This window comes from Protopterus annectens, chromosome 3.part1 (genome assembly GCF_019279795.1).
Source record: "Protopterus annectens isolate FY-2018-M chromosome 3.part1, PAN1.0, whole genome shotgun sequence".
NCBI classification, from domain to species: Eukaryota; Metazoa; Chordata; order Ceratodontiformes; family Protopteridae; genus Protopterus; species Protopterus annectens.
In genome coordinates, this window is record NC_056732.1 from 1,329,935,082 (window position 1) to 1,329,957,309 (window position 22,228).

The following is a 22,228-nucleotide window of genomic DNA, read 5'->3' on the forward strand; positions in this document are numbered from 1 at the left end:
TTCTCAGTCCAAATCCAGGAACAGCAGACCAGCTAGGCCACAGTCTCAAGGTACTCACAGGCCTAAGCAGTGGGGGGCTCCCACTTCCAAAGCTGGAAGTAGTAAGACGCCCCTATGGTAAACTGTCACAATGACTTAACGTTACACCTTCCAAGCCCTGCTCAGCTGACTGTGCTTTTAGGGGGAAAAGATCACCCTGCATGCAAAAAATGGGAACTCATTACCCAAGACAAATGGGTTTTAAATATTGTTTCCCAAGGATACAGATTCCACTTCCACACCTTACCAACCCCAAAAGGTTGGCCAGACCTAGCCCCCCAAATCAGTGGGCAGAGGCTCAACAACAGGTTCTCGCTCTTCTAAGTATCAGGACTATTCAACCTGTCCCAGCAGAAGAATGGGGACAAGGGTTTTACTCCAGACTTTTCCTGGTACCCAGAAAAGACAACTCCTGGTGTCCTTTCCTGGACCTATCTGTCCTAAACACTTTTTTGGTAATTCCAAAATTCAAAATATTAACACTTCATCAGCTACTTTGCATACTGGGCACAAATGCCTGGTTGGCAACATTGGATTTGATGGAAGCTTACCTGCACATCCCAATAAGGGATTCTTGCAGAAAATACCTACGCTTCAGAGCAGGCTACATGCACTATCAGTTCTCTGCACTGCCCTTTGGCTTATCACTGCGCCCATGGTATTCACAAAATGCCTAGCTCCAGTCATTGCGTTTTGCAGGCAAAGAAGTATTCACATATACCCATACCTGGACAATTGTCTAATTCAGGCAGAAAGCCAGGACATACTATTAAATCATCTGGCATTTGTAAAGAAACTACTTACCTCACTGGGGTACACCATAAACAAAAAGCAATCTCATCTAGTACCCTGCCAACAAATTGTATTCCTGGGAGCAAGCTTGAACACAACTTCCCAGATGGCCTACCTCACGCCAGAGAAACAAGTTTATCTGACAGCCTTCTTCAAATTACTGGCCACAAAGACCCAGTTAACTGCAAGGAAAATACTGCAGGCTCTGTAGTTCTTGGCCTCTTGCATCCTACTAATTCTATATGCAAGACTGCATATGAGGAAGCTACAATGGTATCTAAAAAGCCTATGGTGTCAACATTCTCAGGACCTGGAATCCTTGATTCCTATCATCTACCCCCTGTTGCCCAAACCCCAACAATAGACGCATCAGACTATGCATGGGGGCTCACTTGGCAGGGCAGTGCATTCAGGGCAAATGGAACCCAAGTCAGATGCACCTGCATATCAATCAAAAAGAAATTTTAGCTGTACAGATTGCTCTGACAGCCTTCAAGGACCAAATCCTTCCAGGACAATTATTGGTAAAAACAGACAACATCACTGTTATGTGGTACATAAACAAGCAGGGGGGAACCCACTCATACCCCCTCCACAGACTACCATGGCTCTGTGGAACACAGCCTTGAGCTACCATGTGCACCTACAGGCTCAATTCCTGCCAGGCAAGCTAAACTCACTGGCAGATAACCTAAGCAGAAAGCTCATAGCTCATGGACCCACACGAGTGGAAACTGGAACCAAAGATATTCAACATGTTGAGAAATAAATGGGGGAGCCCAGAGATGGACATTTTTGCCTCCTCTGAGAATTACCAGTTGGACAAATTCTGTACAAGGACTCCTCACAGACAAGCCTGGAAAGTGGATGCCCTGTCCTTCACCTGGGAATACCTCTCAGTTTATGCCTTTCCCCCCTCTGCCTCTCCTCTCCAAAGTTCTACTAAAGATCAAATAGGACAAACCAAGGACAATACTCATTGGACCAGACTGGCCATGCCAACACTGGTACTCCCTCTTACGCAGTGTCACTGCTGGAACCATGGCACCTGCCTCCAACCTCTTCCCTGCTGTCCCAGCAGGAGGGCCAGATTCTGCACCCCCAGCTTCAAACCCTGAACCTTGCAGCCTGGCTAATTACTTGTGCTCTACATTACCATTACTCCGTAAACAAGTGCTGGATGTCATTCTGGAGGCAAGGAGGCCTAGTACTAGAAAATCCTATGCTGAAAAGTGGAAAAGATTCTGTTCCTGGAGCCAAACACAGGGCATGGGCACAACAATGCCCAGTTTATAGCATATTCTTCAATACTTAGAGATGCTTCACAAGGGCCTTTCTTTCTCTTCTATTAAAATTCATGCCTCTGCCATTTCAGCACATTATAATACGGATCCACCCCTCTTCTCTCACCCACTGCTGAAGCAATTCCTCAGAGGGGCCAAATATTTAAGACAACCCAGGGGAGCCCCTACTCCAGCCTGGGACCTTAACTTTGCATTGGAAAAGCTCACTCTACCTCCCTTTGAGCCAGCTGCAACTGCAGAGTTGAAATTCCTTTCTTGGAAAACAGCCTTCCTTCTAGCCATCACTTCAGCAAGAAGAGTGTCTGAATTACAGGCCCTCATGGCAGTGGAGCCCTTCCTCATCTTCCATGCAGACAGGGTATCCCTCCGGACCAATCCTTCCTTTATGCACAAGGTGGTATCCAGTGTGGCCCTTAATAAATCCATTCATTTGCCAACCTTCTTTTCTAATCCACAGAACAAAGGAGAACAAATACTGCACTCTTTGGACGTGCACAGACAACTAAGATTTTATTTGGACAGGGCTAAGCCTCTCAGAAAAACTGAAAAGCTGCTAGTTGCCTTTGCTGCAGGGGCAGAGGGGAAGGCCATTTCAAAGCAAACCATTTCTAAATGGATAGGCCATTGCATTCATTTCTGCTATAAGCACCATGGAAAACCTACTCCACAGAGGATAAGATCACATTCCACCAGGGCTGCATCTACTTCAACAGCCTTTCTCAGAGGTGTTCCTACCAGGGACATCCTAGAAACTGCTACCTGGCATTACCACTTGCCTATTTTCTCTAAATCCAGAACTGGTTTTGCCACTTCAGTCTTGCAGGGCCTAATAGCTGGTCCTAATGCTCTCTAATTGCCTCCTCCCTTCCTTAGCTTTGGGAATCTACCCAAATGTAATGATTGCAACAGTGAAACATGAACATCGTACAGTTGTGTACACTTACTGTAAATGTAGATGTTCGAGTGTATTCACTGTTGAAGTCCTGGTTACCCTCCCTCCAGCCCCCTGATTTCTATTTGCTATACCTCGCTTCTTGTTTACTGTATTTAAGCGTTCTGGTGTATTTGCTTATAATGGAGGTGTAATCTTGTATAAAATTGCTTCCCATTATGGGGGCACCTGACATCTGGGCAAGGAAAACTGATGTAATGGCATTGGCTGCATGCTTTATACCCCTGACTACCTGATGTCATAGAAGAAGAGAGAGCAACCGATGCAGGACCCAAGATTTTGATAATCAGGCAGACTGAGGGCTACCTGCAAGCAGATAACCCAAATGTAATGACTGCAACAGTGAATACACTCGAATATCTACATTTATGGTAAGTGTACACAACTGTACTTTCTTTAGTCAAGTCAGGAAATATAGTGAGATTAGTTAAGTATTGTTTTTCTGTATCTGTGTGAATCTTTCCAAATGTGTTATTTTTATATCTCTTGTAATTGAAACTCTGATGTTTATTGTAACTAGGTATTCCGTATTTTCATGTTTTCTATTTTATTATTTATTATTAAATATTTATGTACCTTTCATTGTGGCTGGTGTTTTAGAGAATACTTTAAACATCTTAAGAGCACTTTTGCTTATTTTAGTGACACTGTGGCTGCTCCAGAAAGCCTTGCTGCATTGGTCAAATTCTGCCATTTGCATTAGTATTAATTTTACACAGTACAGTAATTGGTCACCCTTGGAAGAGCCTTAGAATAGCTGACTGGTGGCAGCATAATTACCTTATAGTCTGGGGAAAGGGAGCACAGCTGGTAATCTGTACTAGCCATTTCCAGGTGTGTGTGTGTGTGTGTGTGTGTGTGTGTGTGTGTGTGTGTGTGTGTGTGTGTGTGTGTGTGTGTGAGCATGCGTGCATGTGTAAATCAAATATCCAAGTGTATGTGTCAGCTACTTGGAACAGGGACACATAGCTCCAAAGTTGTCAGTGTGGAGTCTTGTTTGGGTCCTGGAGAGTGTCCAGCCCCAGGTCTGGAGTGTGCTCCCTGTGTGCTGTTAAGGGAAATGTTGCTTGGTGCAGAGAGATGATCTGGAAATAAAGTATGTATCCATTTTTGTTCCTAGTGGCAGTCCTTCACCGGTGTGAGTGATGAGGATTGAGGCTCATTGATTACTGTCCTGCAGTAGGGACTGTCAAAACTAGTAGAGGTGTTTTTCTAATATGCAGCTACATGGTTGAAACACGTGCCGTTTTTGAGTACTGCATCAGCAGATAGCCACATTTTGACTCATGAATGCAAGACTGCATGAGTCATTTGACTGCACTGTGGAAACTGTTGGTATCAGGCTACTATGGGATGAAAAGGGATAGTGACATCTTAGCCATGGTCTCTGCATGGATCTCAGATTTCTGTGGCTGGCTGTTGACCATGGATTGGCTGGGTCACCCAGGTTTGGGAAGGGATAATGATCAGCAGATAGTGGGTAGAAAAAAGATGTAGGGAAAAGTAATGTAGGAAAAGACTGGAATTCATCATAGCTGCCATTTCTGATTTTGGTAAAATGCAGCTGGATAAAAATGGTCTACAACATTGGCTGTACTTCACATCAGTCATTCTTGTATTACTTGCTACTAGAGTCTTCTAAGAGCTTCTGTTTTTGTAAGTTTAGTTATATGCATATACTTCACTGATGTTTTAAAGATATTTAGTTTAATGAGCCGTACTGTTTACTGTACATTGCTGGAAACCAAAATTTTGTTTTACAGTAAGATGTCTGTTTGACAGAATGGGGTGGAGTTGGGGTGGCAGGTAGCAAAATGGGAAAAATGTGTCTGATAAAAAACTTGTCTTTGCGTTTCTATATATGTGGAATTCTGTGTTACTCATCTTGCAACTTTCTGATTTGCAGTGTTTGGACACTTTACTAATTGTCAGTGGAATACTTACCTTTGTACTGGAGGAAGATGGTACAGTGGTTGATACAGAGGAGTTCTTTCAGTCCTTGGAAGATGGGACCACTTTGATGGTGTTAAAAGAGGGACAGAAGTGGACACCAGTAAAGGTACTTGTCACAGTTTATAAGTTTGTGTGTCTACATATATACACACACACACACACACACACACACATATATATATATATATATATATATATATATATATATATATATATATATATACATACATATATGGGTCTACTTCAAAACATTGAAATCTCATAACATTGAACTTCAAAACATTGAGACCATAAGATCAAAAACCCAAAACAACGAAAACTCTGAACAGTGAAAGTGTGCATCATAGCATAGAAAACTACAATACATGTGAATAACATCCCCTCCACCTATAACAACACCAAATTAACAAACACACTTTTTACTAAGTTTCTGCAGGGGAACAAGGCCCCATGACCCCCCCCCCCCCACTAAGCGTTTTGCCAGCACACTTTTTCTAATTTTCAGCATTTCATACTATTTCTAACCCTTTAGATTTCATTTTGCACTGTATTACTCTTACAGCTTTTTTTCCAAGCTAATAATCATGCTAACAACAGTTAAATGGAACAGTAAATGAAAACAGAATAGTTTTGCTGTTACAGTTTCCCCTTCTTATATTTTGAGGAACAAACTAAACTTTAGTTAAATAAAAGACTGCATTTGTTTCTTTAGCATTGCTATTTACAGGATTTATCACTTTACTTATATTTACAATTATGACTTGTTGAGTTACTGCAGCATATTAAACAATTTCAAGCTGTCATTATTATGACCCCCAAGACTACCAATACTGGATGTATTAACCAATCTAACAATTTGGTTTCAGATGATGACCACCCTGTAAATATGTCCCACCAATTATGGGCAGTGTCAGCTTCTGTTTTTTCAGGCAATTTTACTGGTTTGTCTTTTACTATTATACTATTACTTCACACCGTAATATGTTAAATTTACTATGATCCAAGTATACATTAAGGTAGTCTGTGTCTTGTATTATTTTTCTTAACTTGTCTAAGGACAAGATAATGTTAGGAAACTGAATTGTTTCATATTTCCACTGAAATTTTGCCATTTTCGTTTACTACTGGCAGAGAACTTGTAGGTTTCATGTTTCCAGGTCAAATGTGTGATATTACTGATACATCCCACAAAGGGTGTTTGCTTAAATTTTAACACTGGGTTATTTGAAACCACTCATACAAACTATGGTGCCACTTTGACAAATATTTTGAAATTTAAAGGCAATATTGTCCATTTGCATAACTTCAATTTATTTTGTATTTTATTCTGTTGTATTTTGACATACAGTGATTGTAAAGTACATTTTGTTTGTGTCCATTGTGCTTGTAAATGTACAATCTGTGAGATATCTTGTCCTAGTAGTTTTACTTTATTTTGTAAAATTTTAACATCCACAGCATTTAGGGTTCCCAATTCTGCCCCTACTTCCCCTAAAAGTGTATCATACCAAGCCCTTTTAAATCTGCATTTGGTATCTTTAAAACTTGGAAATGTAATATTGAAGTACAGTATTGTTTGTTGGTATTGTTGTCCTGTCATAGTACAAGTGGATGGTATTTTTACCATTTGATCCGTATGAAGTACAGGTTTGTTACCCAGAATGGTAAGTATTCCAACCCATGGTCCTTTTTCTTGTATTACTGTGTTTATAGTACTGGTAGAAATCATACCCTTTTTTCCCCGTTGAGTTTATTCTTATTTTTATGTTGTCTACACACTGTGACATTTTTTGCATGATGTCTTCCCTTGTCAGAACTGTAATCACAGACAATGCCACAGTTATGTTGTACATAAACACAAAGCAGGAACCAGATCCTACCCCTTTGCATACTAGCAGTGCTAGCATGGGAACTAGCAAGTCAGCTAAATCTGTTTCTTGGCTACCTACATCCCATCACACCAGAAACAGACAAGTTGAAGAGGACCAGGATAGACTTCGCACAAATGGAATCTACACCCTGGGGTCTTCCAGGATTTGATCCAGCTGTTGAGAATTCCTCAAATACATCTGTTTGACACTATTCACAACACACAACAGAAGAAGTTCTACTCCAGGATTCCTTGCACAGGTACCGGGAAGACCATGCATGTTCACTCACTTTGATAGGAATGTTCCTGAATGCCATTTCACCCATTCTTCTGAGAAAAAAAGTCCTTCTGAAGATTCAGATGGGCTGTCCAGTGATGATCCTGATAACTCCCTTCATCCCAGGCAGCAGTGGATATTCTTCAAATTGATTACTGCTGCAGGAGCCTAAGCTACATGGGTTTTATCCCACATAAGATGTAGCAGCCAACTAGCTTCCTCAGCTTCAGGACACTTTCCACACTGTCAAAATGTTAATAAGCTTGAGCTGAGCTGTTTGGCACCAAGCCCTTCAGAGCTTTCCTGTTGCTAAGGAGAGTGCTCATCTTTGGGCTTTCAAGGACCAATGGTCAGCTTTTGCTGTTTCATAGCTGGGTAGGTAAGATGTGGGAGATTTTCCCTAAAGGAAACTTACTTTTAATGTTTAAATTTACTTTCCTGTTTGGGAAGCTATGTTTTAAGCTAGGATTTTGTGTTTTTTATTGAGTGTTGCATGACTTTGCTGTATTTTTAAACAGAAGTGCACTTTTGTGTTTGACTGTTTAAAAGTCAGTTTAAACATTCTGAAACCATTTTTTTCCATGGGGAAACTGTTTAATAACTCAAAGGTTGTTTAAACTGTATTTAAATGCTTTTATACTGTGTTTTGTTTGAAAGTTTACTGGTTTGTGCTGCTTAGTTTGCCAAGGAAAATGCCACAATTTTCAGCTTGACCATGGAACAAACTACTGGTCCCACTGTTGGTCCTTCTTCCAGCCATAAAATGCACAAGTTAACTGAACAGCCTTTGCTATTACAACAGGGTAGTATTTTGCCTCAGCCATAGGTCTGTGACTGTGCTGTGGCCAAAGCTGGATCATTAGACTACTCGTCCTTTTCCCTGGATCTATATGGTGATACCCATAAAGCCACTATGGACTGAGGGTTGACCACATACCCTGCAGCTGTTGGGGACCCCTCCTTGGGCAAGGGAGAGACACTTTTGTCAGTTTTGGAAGAAGGGGCAGGGAAGGTATCCCTACTTAGACAGAATGTCTTGCCTATCCCTCGGAAAGCTGTTGTTGGCATTAAAATGTTTGTCCTAAATTTTCTGTCCGTAATAAACCAAAAACTAAGTAATTTCACTGGACAGGAATAGTTTGTCTGGCTTGGGGTCTTGTACAGGATATTGACCCTTCTTATTCTTATTTTGGTAAGAGAAAAAGGGATTCCTCTTTTCCTGAAGAAATTCAAGAAACTGAATCTGTAGAGGAAGGTGATGGGACAGATAACAGGTTTTTCTCCTCAGAATTTTGATGCATAATCGGAAGAGTGCATGTTATCCATATCTCCCTGTCAAATATTCTCTTACTCTGAAACTGTTTCCAGAATGTGGCAGTGTTTTCAGTGGGAGAACACTGAGGGTGTTCTTCATGTTTCACTGTTGCAGTCATCACACTTGGGTTATCCTGCCAGGGGTAGCCCTCACTTGGCCTGAATACCAGAGGCGTAGTATTTCTGCGTCGGTTGTTGTCGCTCCAGGACTGACGTCAGTGGTATAAAAACAGGCAGGCAGTCTTTCTTGCCGAGGAGTCCAAAGCAGAAGCAGTTTGCACGAGTGCCAGTTGGCCACTATCTGAGTTTTCATTTCTGAATTGAAGTTGAAGTCTTCTAAAGCTAAGTACCCAGTTGGGGATCCTTTTTTTCTTGCTCTAACCGATGTCAGAAAAAATTAACAATTGTCTCTCCTGTGGAAAGCAAATACCACACGGAGACTTCCATTCTTACTGCATCACATGTTTAGGCCCAGACCACAACTTTCCCTCTCTGTCGCTTTTGTGCTTTGTTCAACGCCAGAACTATACGTCGTCGGGCCCTTATTGTAGCTAGATATTTTCGCTGCCAGTCCTCTAATTTCGATATGGTTTCAGTAAGCCATTCGACAACTGATCTTTCTAAAAAACATAAGGGTAAAGTCAGAGACAGACCACACAGCTCCAAAACTGCTGATGATGCTTCCGTTAAGCTAGCCATCAGTTCTCCAGTCCTCAGTGAGGTGCTTTTGCCGCCCCTGATGCCCACTTCTGTGGATTCGCAGGCCACTACTGAGACCCTTTCGGAGTTTGGTATGCCGCAAACTCTTCTTTGGCTAAGGATCCTGTGGATGTCTCTACCTTGGATGGGTCCGGAGCCTCTGAGCAGGCACCGGCTTCCGAAGAAGTTCTTCGCACTACCGATACTGGACACAAACCCACGACTTCTTTCTTAAACTACCGAGTTTCTAAGGCCCAGGGTATGAACTATGTCCAAAAAACCGACAACCCAAGCTCAGGCACCTGCTTGCATGCCTCGATCTCAAATGCTTAAACTGGTGGAAGACCTTTTTATGCTTATTAAGGGAAGCCAGGCTACCCCTTCCAAAAGAAACAGACTTGTCCCCAGTAGTTTTGACTGAACAGGAATCCGATCACTCTGATGCTTCTGAATATGAAGACATGCAACCCCTCTCTGCTTATGAGGATTCTGATGCAGAGGAATCCATTCCTTCTGCTTCTCCACCCGAGGAATTTTCATTTGACCCTACATACTTTAAGAGATCATTTCCAATGGGAATGTCAGGACTATCCTCAGTCAAAGAAAATACTCGGTGAATTCTTAGATTTACCACAGCACAGACCTTTAGCCATTCCTCCTGTCCTGAATGTTGTAGATGATGTTTTTATGGAATCCAGTTTGACTCCTGACACCCTTCCTCCTGCTCCCAGGAAACCTGACAGGTACTACAGAGTCCCTGACTCTCACAAATTCTTTTTCAAAAATCCTACTGTTGACCCAGAGGTCATCTCCCAAGGACCTAAAGGAATTAAAGCAACCTCTGCTAAGAATCCCACCCCCTAAGAACGGGAGTCCAAAGCTTTAGGCAGATGGGGTAAAAAAGTATACACCTCTGCAACTCTTGCTATTAGAGCACTAAATTGTCAGTTCCACATGCCTGAAATATCAGCAGCATACCATGGAACTCCTCAAACAAAAAATATCTTCCTTTCCTGCTTGTTCAGAAAATAAAGAATTACAAGAGCTTATGCATTCTGCAAGCCATGTTACTAAGCACACCTTGCAATGTGGCTTTGACGCCCTAGAAGCATCTTGCAGGGCAGCAGTCAGTGGTTCTGTCCTTAGAAGACATGCTTGGCTTAAGGAACAGACCTTGCCAAACATGTCAAATCAAAGTTATTGGGCGCACCATTGAACAAAGACAATTTGTTTGGCACCAAGGCAGAAGAGGTCTTAAAAAAGATGGAAGAAAAAGTTAAATCTATCCAGACAGTTAAAGACTTTTTACAGGTCCAGCCTCTGAGGTTCAGTAGGCATTTCCCCACCAAGCACTGGTCCTTTCCAGCCCCCTCCAGGCCAGCTCAGCCCAGACCCAGATGAAGCAGACCCCCCCCCCACCCCCCAGATAGCAGTCCCAGGGAATGCAGAGATCTAAGAATGGAGTTCCTCCTCTTCAAAAACAGGGAGCGTTGAGCCACCCCCTTATGGGAAGAACTCACAATGACTTTACATCTCCACCCCTTACCTTTGCCCACTTGCTTGTGCCCCTAGGAGGAAAACTCTCCTTCCATGCAATCAGCTGGGCCTGTATTACCAATGACCGATGGGTCCTCAACATAGTGTCCCAGGGATACAAATTTTATTTCCATACTTTGCCAACCCCAAAAGGGTTCCCAGATCTTCCTCCAAACCAGTGGACAGAGGTCAAAAAGCAAGTCCTTTCCCTGCTCTCCTTGAGGGCAATACAGCATTTTTCTGCAGACTAGCTAGGCCAAGTTTTCTATTCCAGACTCTTCCTGGGACCCGGAAAAGAGGGCATCTGGCACCCAATCCTCGATCTATCCATTCTAAACACCTTTCTGGTGATACCAAAATTTAAAATGCTCACCCTCCAGCAGCTTCTTCCTATGCTTTCCAAGGATATGCTTGGTTAGCCACCCTAGACCTAAAAGAGGCCTACCTACACATCCCAATCAGGAAATCTTGCAGAAAATATCTACGATGTTCATCGTGTTACCCTGCTGCAGTCATCACGCTTGGGTTATCCTGCCATCAGGCTGTCCCGCAGTCGGCCCGAATTTCAAAGTCTTGGTCCAGCATCGGTTGCTGTCGCTTCTTCCCTGATGTCAGTGCTTCAGAGGTATATAAGAGGCATCCAACGCCATTTTCTTCAGTCTTTCTTGCCGCGCGGTGCCCGAAGCAGAAGCGGTTCGCAAGTGCCGGTCGGCCAACACCTGAGATTTTTGATTTGAATTTCAGTCCGAAGTCTTCAATAATGCAAAGTACCCTGTTGGGGAACATTTTCTTGCCTCAGTCCGATGTCAGAAAAAGTTAACAATTGCATTTCTTATGGGAAGCAAATACCTCATAAGGACTTCCATTCCTATTGTATTCCTTGCCTAGGCCCAGACCACGATGTCACAGGTTGTCAGTTTTGTGCTAGATTTAATAAATGCACTATCAAACGCCGTTTTGACTTCGCACAGCATTACTTTGGTAGGAAATTCAATTATATCATGCCGTCGGAGCAGCCGAAGACCGCAATTCATAAAAAACGCAAGGATAAGGACAGGCAGCCTAGGAATAAGCCAGACCCCGAGTCCTCAGCTGGGCCTGTCGCCGGTTCTCCAGTTTTCAGTGAGGCGCCTGCGCAGCCCCTGACGACTGCAGAGCTGGAACCCCAGACAGCTGCCGACTCCTAAGCGGAGTCTACTAGGCCGACGCAGCCATCTACCGACACCAGAGCAGATTTAGACACCGGTGCAGAGGAAACACCTTCGTTGCAGAAGGTGTCTTCAGACCGACTACACTCACCATTAAATCTTATGCTAAGCTTAAAACTCCTTTAAAACCTAAGAAAACTGTTCATCAGTCTACAGGTCAAGGCCCCATGCCTAAGAAACAGATGCTTAAGATGGATGAAGATTTAATTACCCTTATCAGGGGTTCCCATACCCCTCCTGATAAATGACCAAGACAAGAAGAAGATTATGCATCCTCTGACCAGGTTTCTCTCTCCTCAGATTCTTCTGAGGAATAGGATTACACTTTTCCACCTTATGAGGATTCTGATGCTGAAGACTCTATTCCCTCAGCATCTCCTCCTAAAGACTATTCCTTTGGGGAAACATTACATACCATGAGGGAATATTTCCACTGGGAAGGCCAGGATTACTCAGATTCTAAGAAAAGGCTCCGAGAGTTCCTTCTATTACCCCATCACAAACCTCTTGCTATTCATCCTGTTTTAGATATTGTGGATGATGTCTACTTGGAGTCTAGTTTAAATCTGGACTCTCTACCTCCTGCTCCAGCCAAACTAGACAGATACTACAGAGTACCTGACTCACACAAATTCCTTTATAAAAGCCCTGTAGCTGACTCAGAAACCATATCCCAGGGTCCTAAGGGAGCAAAGGCTTCTATGGCTAAAAATCCTGTGCCCTCTGAAAGAGAGTCCAGAGCCCTAGATAGATGGGGAAAGAAAATATACACTTCTGCAACTCTGGTTATGAGAGCATTAAATTGCCACTTTCACATGTTGAAATATCAACAATTCCTGATGTCTTAGTTAAAACAAAAAATGAGCACACACTCAGAACAGCCTGAGTTCAAGGAAATTCAGGATCTGTTGCATGCAGCTGAACAGGTGGGCAAGCATACTTTACAATGCAGATTTGATTCACTGGAATCTTCCTGTAGAGCAGCTGTTACTGGCTCACATTCGTAGACATGCTCGGTTAAAAGAGCAAACCCTCCCTGACCATGTTAAAGCAAAATTATTAGATGCACCTTTACAACAGGATGTATTATTTGGTGTCAAAGCAGAAGAGGTTTTAAAGAAAATAGAGGATAAGGCTAAATCTATGCAAACGGTCAAGGATTTCTTGCAGGTACAACCCCCTCGCTTCAGCAGAAATTGGCCAACAAAAAATTGGTCCTTTCCAGCTTCAGACAGATCACAGAGGGACAAATACAGATGCCCAAGGGGCAGAGGTCAGTCACAGGGCCCTTACAAACCTCGCCAATGGGGTTCTGCTACCCAGAAAGGAGGAGAAGACAGGCCCCAAGCTAGCAGAAGGCAGACGCAATGACTCTATCTTAAAATCTCTCCTGGCAACACCCTTGGGAGGAAAACTAGCATTTTTTGCAGACAACTGGCACATCATCACAAAAGACAAATGGGTTCTAAACATTGTCTCTCAAGGATACAGATTCCACTTTCATACCTTACCAAGGATCAAAGGAGTGCCAAACCTGCCACCAAATCAATGGGCAGAGGCACAAAAACAAATTACATCTCTCATGAACATGAGAGCCATTCAACAGGTACCTACACAGGAGCAGGGACAAGGATTTTACTCAAGACTCTTCCTAGTTCCAAGAAAGGACAAAGTATTGAGACCCATTCTGGATCTTTCAGTTCCGAACACCTATCTGCAAGTACCAAAATTCAAGATGCTAACACTACAGCAGCTTCTTCCCATGCTGGGCAAGAATGCTTGGCTAGTCACTTTGGACCTCAAGGAGGCATACCTGCATGTCCCTATTAGACAAAGTTGCAGAAGATACCTCCGTTTCATTGCAGGTTCAATGCATTATCAATTCTCTGCACTGCCCTTTGGCTTATCTACTGTGCCCAGGGTCTTCACAAAATGCCTGGCACCAGTAATTGCATACAGCAGACAAAGAGGAATTCAAATATATCCATACCTGGATGACTGTCTTATTCAAGCAGAAAGCAAGGACATTCTTTTACAGCATCTGGCATTTGTCAAGCACCTTCTAAGTTGCCTAGGGTACACAGTAAATGAAAAGAAATCAAAACTAGTGCCCTCACAAAACATAACATTCTTGGGTGCCAGCCTGAATACAATGGCCCAGATGGCTTATCTCACGCCAGACAAACAATGACAACTGTTTCAATATTTCAAAATAATGGCAACAAAGACCCAACTCCCTGCAAGAAAAATTCTGCAGGCCTTGGGATTCATGGCATCTTGCATTCTACTAATACCATTTGCAAAACTGCGTATGAGGAAATTACAATGGTACCTGAAAAGTGTATGGACTCAGCACAGCCACAGCTTGGAAACAATGATTCCACTCATTCCCTGCCTTCAACAGGAGTTTCAGTGGTGAGCACAGGCATGTCACCTCAACAAGGGTCAGCCTTTCACCTTACCCACAGCCAGGCAAACTGTGACAACAGATGCATCGGACTATGCCTGGGGAGCACACATGGCAGGACAGTGCATTCAGGGCAAATGGACTATAGATCAGAGACACCTGCATATCAATCAAAAAGAAATGCTAGCAGTACAGAATGTCCTAACAGCTTTCAAGGACCATCTACACCCAGGACAACTATTAATAAGGACAGACAACACCACAGTTATGTGGTACATAAACAAGCAAGGGGGCACACATTCCTACCCTCTGTGCAGGCAAGAAATGACCTCGTGGAACACTGCACTGTCTTACCAGGTTCAATTACAAGCACAATTCCTGCCAGGAAAGAAAAACACATTGGCAGACGACCTAAGCAGAAACATCATGGATCCAAACGAATGGAAACTAGACCCACAATTATTTGCAATGATAGCTCAAAAATGGGGACGCCCAGACATAGATCTGTTTGCAAGCCCCCACAACTACCAACTTCAAAAATTTTGCACAAGGACCTTCCATCCACTAGCTTGGAAAGTGGACGCTCTCTCATTCAGTTGGAAAACATTAACAGTGTATGCCTTCCCTCCACTGCCTCTTCTAGCAAAGGTACTCCTGAAAGTCAGATTAGAGAGGCCACAAATGATTCTCGTTGCACCAGATTGGCCACGCCAACATTGGTATCCAATTTTAAGGACCATGGCCCAGGGCCCACCATGGATTTTGCCACAAATTCCTCACCTCCTCACCCAGCGAGACAATCTGATTCTACATAGCCAGCTCAAGACTTTAAACCTGGCTGCATGGCAAATTACCTAAACAACCAGCCAACACCTTTATCGAAAGCTGTTATGGATGTCATTCTGGAGGCCAGGAGGCCCAGCACCAGGAAAAACTATTCGGACAAATGGAAAAGATTTTGCTCCTGGAACCAGGCTAAAGGCCTAAATCCCCTGGAGCCGAACATTCCTCAGATTCTACAATATTTAACTGAGATGTTACACAAAGGACTTTCCTTTTCATCTATTAAGATCCACGCCTCAGCAATTTCAGCTCATTACAGCACGGATCCTCCTTTATTCTCACATCCACTCCTAGGGCAGTACCTCAGAGGGCTAAGAACTTAAGACCGCCAAGGAGAGCTCCAACACCTACTTGGGATCTCAACTTTGTCTTGGAAAAGCTTACACTGCCACCCTTTGAACCAGCTTTTTCAACTGATTTAAAATTTCTTTCATGGAAAACTGCCCTACTACTAGCAATAACCTCAGCTAGAAGAATCTCAGAGCTACAGGCACTAATGGCAGTGGAACCTTTCCTCATTTTCCATCAAGACAGAGTTTCTCTACGAACTAATCCTTCCTTTATGCCAAAGGTGTTATCCAGTGTAGCCCTAAACCAAACCATTCACTTGCCCACCTTCTTCCCAAATCCCCAGAACAAAGGAGAAAGACTCCTGCACTCTTTGGACATTCACAGGCAATTACATTACTACTTGGATAAAATTAAGGCTTTCAGAAAAACTGACCAGCTCTTTGTAGCCTATTCTACAGGATTACAAGGAAAAGCTATCTCAAAACAGACCATTTCTAAATAGATAGGACAATTGCATACATTTCTGCTGCACACATCATGGGAAACCAGTACCTGCTAACATTAGGTCCCACTCCACCAGGGCTACAGCTACATCAGCAGCCTTTCTCAGGGGAGGGCCAACCAAGGATATTGTGGAAGCTGCTACTTGGATTTCAGTGCACACCTTCACCAAACACTATCACGTACCTCTTTACTCTAAGACTAGAGCTGGTTTTGCCACTGCATTTTTGCAGGGCCTACTAGCCTCTTCTAACCCTGTTTGACTCCACCTCCCCTCCTTAGCTTTGGGATTCAACCCAAGTGTGATGACTGCAGCAGGGTAACACGATGAACATAGTACAGTCTTGTACCTACCATAAATGTAGATGTTCGAGTGTTCACCCTGCTGCAGTCCAGGTTACCCTCCTTCCACCCCCTCTGAACTAGCTGAACTTATCTCTACCTCTTTATCCTATACTACCTCTGTGGTGTATTTGCTTGTACCTAAGGGTTTTGTTTTATTTTTATATAGCCATATGTAAACATATATATATATTTTGCCTACCTTTTGGGGGCACCTGACATCTGGGGCAAGAAAAGATGAAGAAAATGGCGTCGAATGCCTCTTATATACCTCTGACGCACTGACGTCAGGGAAGAAGCGACAGCAATCGACGCCGGACCAAGACTTTGGAATTCGGGCCAACTGCGGGACAGCCTGACGGCAGGGTAACCCAAGTGTGATGACTGCAGCAGGGTGAACACTCAAACATTTACATTTATGGTAGGTACAAAACTGTATTTTTCAGAGCAGGATCTATGCACTTTCAGTTCTCTGCGCTTCCCTTTGGCTTATCCACTTCTCCCAGAGTTTTCACAAAATGCTTGGCTCCAACCATTGCTTTTGGCAGACAAAGAAATATTCAAATTTACCCCTACTTAGAAGATTGCCTGATTCAGGCAGACAGTCAGGAAAAGCTGTTACAGCACCTGACCTTTGTAAAGGACCTGCTGACCTCCCTGGGGTATACTATCAATGAAAAGAAATCAAAACTAGTCCCCACACAAAAAATTGTATTCCTGGAAGCAAGCCTGGACACAGCATCCCAGATGGCATTCCTTACTTCAGAAAAACAAGCCTAGAGGCTACTTCTCTCAACTAGCCACCAGGACCCAGTTATCCGCAAGGAAAATCCTGAAAGCTCTAGGGTTCATGGCCTCCTGCATTCTACTCATTCCATATGCCAGACTGCATATGAGGAAACTACAATGGTACCTAAAAAGCCTTTGGTGTCAACACTCTCAAGACCTGGAAATTATCATGCCAATGATACCCTGTCTAAGGAAAGAATTTCTTTGGTGGGCAGCAGCATGCAACCACAACAAGGGACTTCCCTTCTCACAACCCCATGCCACCCAGACCTTCACCACAGATGCATCAGACTATGCCTGGGGTACACACCTGGATGGCAGTTGCATTTAGGGCCATTGGAGCCCAAATCAAATGCATCTGTATATCAACCAAAAAGAGATGCTAGCTGTTCAGCACGCCCTGACAGCTTTCAGACCCCCACTCTCTCCAGGGCCTCTACTGATCAAAACAGACAACACTGCAGTGATGTGGTATATCAACAAGCAGGGAGGGACTCACTCTTATCCTGTCTGCAGGGTCGCCATGACCCTTTGGCACATGGCCTCAGCCATGCAGATATACCTGCTAGCACAATTCCTGCCAGGCTCCCTAAACTCTCTGGCAGACAACTTAAGCAAAAACTTGCAAGACCCACCCAAGCCAGCCTAAGCAAACAAGTCCTAGATGTTATACGTGAGGCCAGACACCCCAGCTCTAGAAAATCCTATGCTGACGAATGGAAAAGGTTTTGCACCTGGGTCCAGGCTAAGGGAACCAAAACAGCACAGCCCTCCCTACCTCTCATACCGGATTACCTAGCAGACCTACTACACAGGGCTCTATCCTTCTCGTCGATTAAGATTCATGCCTTTGCCATCTCTGCTCATTACAGCACAGAGCCACCTCTCTTCTCACACCCTCTAATCAAACAGTTCCTAAGAGGGGCTAACAAAGTAAGGCCACCCAGAAGAGCTCCTACCCCAGCTTGGGACCTTAACTTTGTTTTGGGAAAGCTCACCCTACCCCTCTTTGAACCTGCAGCTTCAGCAGAGTTAAAATTCCTCTCTTGGAAAACAGCTTTGCTTCTGGCCATCAATTCAGCTAGAAGAGTTTCAGAGCTACAAGCCCTCATGGCTGTAGAGCCCTTCATCATTTTCCATGCTGACAGTGTCTCCCTCAGGACTAACCCATCCTTCATGCCTAAAGTGGCTTCCAGTGTGGCTCTCAACCAATCCATTCATTTGCCCACCTTTTTCCCTAACCCACAAAACAAGGGGGAAAGGATTGTGCACTCTCTAGATGTGCACAGACAGCTCAGATTCTATCTGGATAGGACTAAATCTTTTACAAAACTGACCAATTGCTAGTCAGCTTCACAGCAGGGGCAGAGGGCAAGGCCATATCCAAACAAACAATCTACAAATGGATAGCACACTGCATCCATTTCTGCTGCAAACAGCACGGGAAACCACCCCCAAAGGGGGGGTCAGAACCCATTCCACCAGGGCAACCTCCACCTCTACAGCTTTTCTCAGAGGGGTCCCCTCCAGTGACATCCTGGATCCAGCAACATGGACTTCTGTTCATACCTTCACCAAGCATTACCACCTGCCTATCTTCTCCAAATCCAGGACAGGCTTTGCCACTGCAGTTTTACAGGGCATCCTAGCCAGCCCCCAGTCTTCATAACTGCCTCCACCCTTTTCTTCAACTTTGGGAATCAACCCAAGTGTGATGACTGCAACAGTCAAACATGAAGAACATAGTACAGTTATGTACACGTACCATAAATGTAGATGTTCGAGTGTATTCACTGTTGCAGTCCTGATTTCCCACCCTCCATCCCCCTTGTCTCTCTCCCTCTTCCCCTCTCCTTACAGGGAATATTTGGTATTTACTTTCTACTGGTGGTGTTCTTCCACCATAACCTAGCTCCCTATTTGGGGGCTCCTGACAGTTGGGGCAAGAAAAACTGATGTAATGGCATTGGCTGCCTGTTTTTATACCACTGACGACCTGACGTCAGTCCTGGAGTGACAGCAACTGACGCAGAAATACGCCTCTGGTATTCGGGCTGACTGAGGGCTACCCCTGGCAGGATAACCCAAGTGCGATGACTGCAACAGTGAATACATGTGAACATTTACATTTATGGTAAGTGTACACAACTGCACTTTTCTCAGTCCCTCAGAAAATACTGTGAATTGATGAAATGGAATTCCCAAAGCCTCCTCCCATCCTCCCGCTGTCAGCATTAGAATATGTGTTTGTCACAGTCCGTAATTTCCCTGATAGCCATCTTGCTGCACCTAAAAAGCAGAAAGATTGTGCAAAGTTCCTCATTCTTTCATGTTTCTATGCAGTCATCCCAGATATGACCTAGCAGCTATAGCTTTAGTCAATCTAGCTGCTGCCAAGCATTTTATTTCTAATCCTTCCTCTTCTGACAAGGATGGTAAAACAATTGAAAAGTTTGGGAAAAGGGTGTGTGCTTTTGCAACTTTACTGTTTAGAATTGTGAATTGTCAGGCTCACATGTTGAAGTTTATCCAGGGTAATTGTGAAGTATGGTGAATGTTTTATCTTCAGTTCCTTCCTGTGAGGAAAACTCTCCTTTGTGTGGTTTAGTTTCTTCTATTTTTGGGGTCTCTATTCATTGTTTACAGTGGGCTTATGACTCTGCAGATACTGCATCCATGGCTTCTGCCGCTAGTATTGTGTTGGGTTTGCTTATCTACATACTCAGAACCTCCCATAGGATATATAAAAAAAGTAGATTTTAAATTCACCATTGGATACAGATTTAGTTTTGGGCCGTCTGCTGCACAGGTTGTCAGAAATGTAATGAGAGCTGTAAGCTGATGCAGAGAATTTCTCACAATTTCAGCCCAATTTCTCTAAATTTTGTAAGATTTTTTGCTCTCTCATCCAATTTTGGCAAGAAACAAAACAGTCCTAGCAAAATGCTGATAAACAGACATTTAAAATAGGATGGCAGGGAGGTTCCAAACAGAAAACGGGAATCTCCCACAACAAACAAGTCTGAATGACTGTGTAAGGGGCCCTTCCCCCAACCGGGTAGTCCCTTATCCCTTCCAGGAAGTCTGAGTCTCAATTTCTCTAACAGATTGTTTCAGATAAATGAACTCTGAGACTAATTCAGCAGGGTTACCAATGGCAGTGGGAAGAAATTCCTCCTTTCTAGGGAATTATTCCACATCCACCAGAACTGCCTTCTCTGTTCCCTATAGCACATGCTTTCTCAGGGGGTAATAGAAACGGTTCCTCCTTCCCAGTTGGGAAGAGTTTTTTATTCAAGAATATTTTTGGTGCCTTCCCTACCGAGTACTGTGTCAGAAATTTTGAGTGAGCATATATAGCTGTAACTAAGCAAATGCTTCTTTAAGCTGGAACACCGGATCTGAATTGGGTAAGTCCTTATTAAGTTTAATTCGTTCACCTACAAAAAAAGCATTTACTAGAAAATGGAAATCAAAGTCTAAATCAGCTGTATTTAAAGTGAAATGGGAAGGAGCAAACTGCATAGAAATTAGTAGAAATTGTGCAAATAATACATGCAGAATAATGTTCAGGAAGAGGATGACTGAGATGTAAAGGAAGGCAGGAATTCAGCAATTTATGTAATGTTGGACTGATTGAAGTTGCAAAGGAAGAAAATATATGTGACGTATAATGTATGTAAATAAAATATTAACATGTTTTGTTTCCTTTACTGTTACTGTAAGTTTGCTTATATGTTAAGTGATAAGTTAATAAAGGTGCTTAAAAAAAGAACATTTCTGCTGCCAAAGAAGGAAAGTACTTGAACAGTTCCGGACCTTTATTTCTTAAACCAGTTTGTGATCGTGCCTATGTTCAAAGTGCTTTCACTACACAACCAGTTAGCCCTTCTTCCTCATTTGAGTGTTTTGGTAACCTTAGATTTAAAAGATGCTTAATGTCAGAATCCTCTCCATCCAGACTTAAGATGTTTCTTAATGTTCTGTGTGTCATGATCACATTATCAGTTCTATACCTTACCTTTGGGATATCCACTGCTCCATGACTGTTCACAAACTGTCTAGTTCCAGTGTAGTATATTGCAGGCTATAGGTTATCCACATTTTTCCATACTTAATGACTTGCCTATCTTTGCAGAGTGTCAGGAATTTCTCACTTGGGTGAGAGAGCTCCTATGTAGGCTGGGATTCCAAGAGAACATTCAAAAATCTTTTTTGACTTAATCACACAGGATTGTGTTCTTAGGGTGTCTGCTAGACAGATCTGTATGCAGAGATTCTTTTTCCAAAGGAAAAGTTGGATCAGTATTTAGATCTGTTCCAGGGTTGCCAGTCTTTGGTCACTGAGAGGGAATACCTCAGGATTTTGGGTCTCATGGCCACAAGAGAAAGCTACAATGGTATCTTATAGGTTCATAGGTTCATGGGTTCATACTAAGCTATCTGCCCTGGGGCAATTATAAGCCTAGCCCGATTCTGTATGGCTTACGCCACCCCTTGATTTGAGTATACTGTGCCCTTTTTAAGGTTTAGTTTACTGTGCCTCTGTCTAATAGTGATACAGGAGTAATCCCTGGGACAAACCTACGATTCCCCATCCACCTATTGAGATTCTTCTTGAAGAGATTCAGTGAGGTGCTCTGCTTCACATGAACTGGAATTCTATTCCAGAGTGAAGGGAGCCTCTGGATTATGAACCTGTCCCTCCAGCAAGTTCTATTTATTTCTGTGCTGAGGTTGAAGTCCCTCGAGCGTGTGGCTCTAAGGGATTTAGATTTACTGAGGTGGAGCATGACCATTAATTCTGGATTTGACATAGCTTTGTATGTCAGGCATAGATCGCCTCAAAGTAGGCGGTATGCAACTGAGTAGAGCTGGAGTTTTTTTAACCGAGCAGCATATGGCATTTGTTTGAGACCCTTGATCCTCTTGGTGAGATACTTTTGGGGTCTTTCTAATTGCTGCAGGTGTCGGGTAAAGTACATCCCAAAAGGGGCCTTGTATTCAATGATGGGCCTGATGAGGGATGAATAAAGGGGCACGATTACCTCTCTTGATCTAGATGTGAAACCCTTTGTGATGAGGTGGGCTATGTAGAAGGTCTTTCTAAC

General features: G+C 43.3%; 1 protein-coding gene across 1 annotated transcript in view; it reads left to right on the top strand.

The window, feature by feature from the left end:
* The window catches only part of CIDEA (cell death inducing DFFA like effector a), an 823,757-nt gene that overhangs the window by 321,896 nt on the left and 479,633 nt on the right, over positions 1-22,228 (top strand). Inside the window, exon 3 of the mRNA XM_044067366.1 lies at positions 4,994-5,146. Coding sequence (XP_043923301.1) covers positions 4,994-5,146 — 153 coding nt within the window. The remainder of the gene's footprint in view (positions 1-4,993; positions 5,147-22,228) is intronic.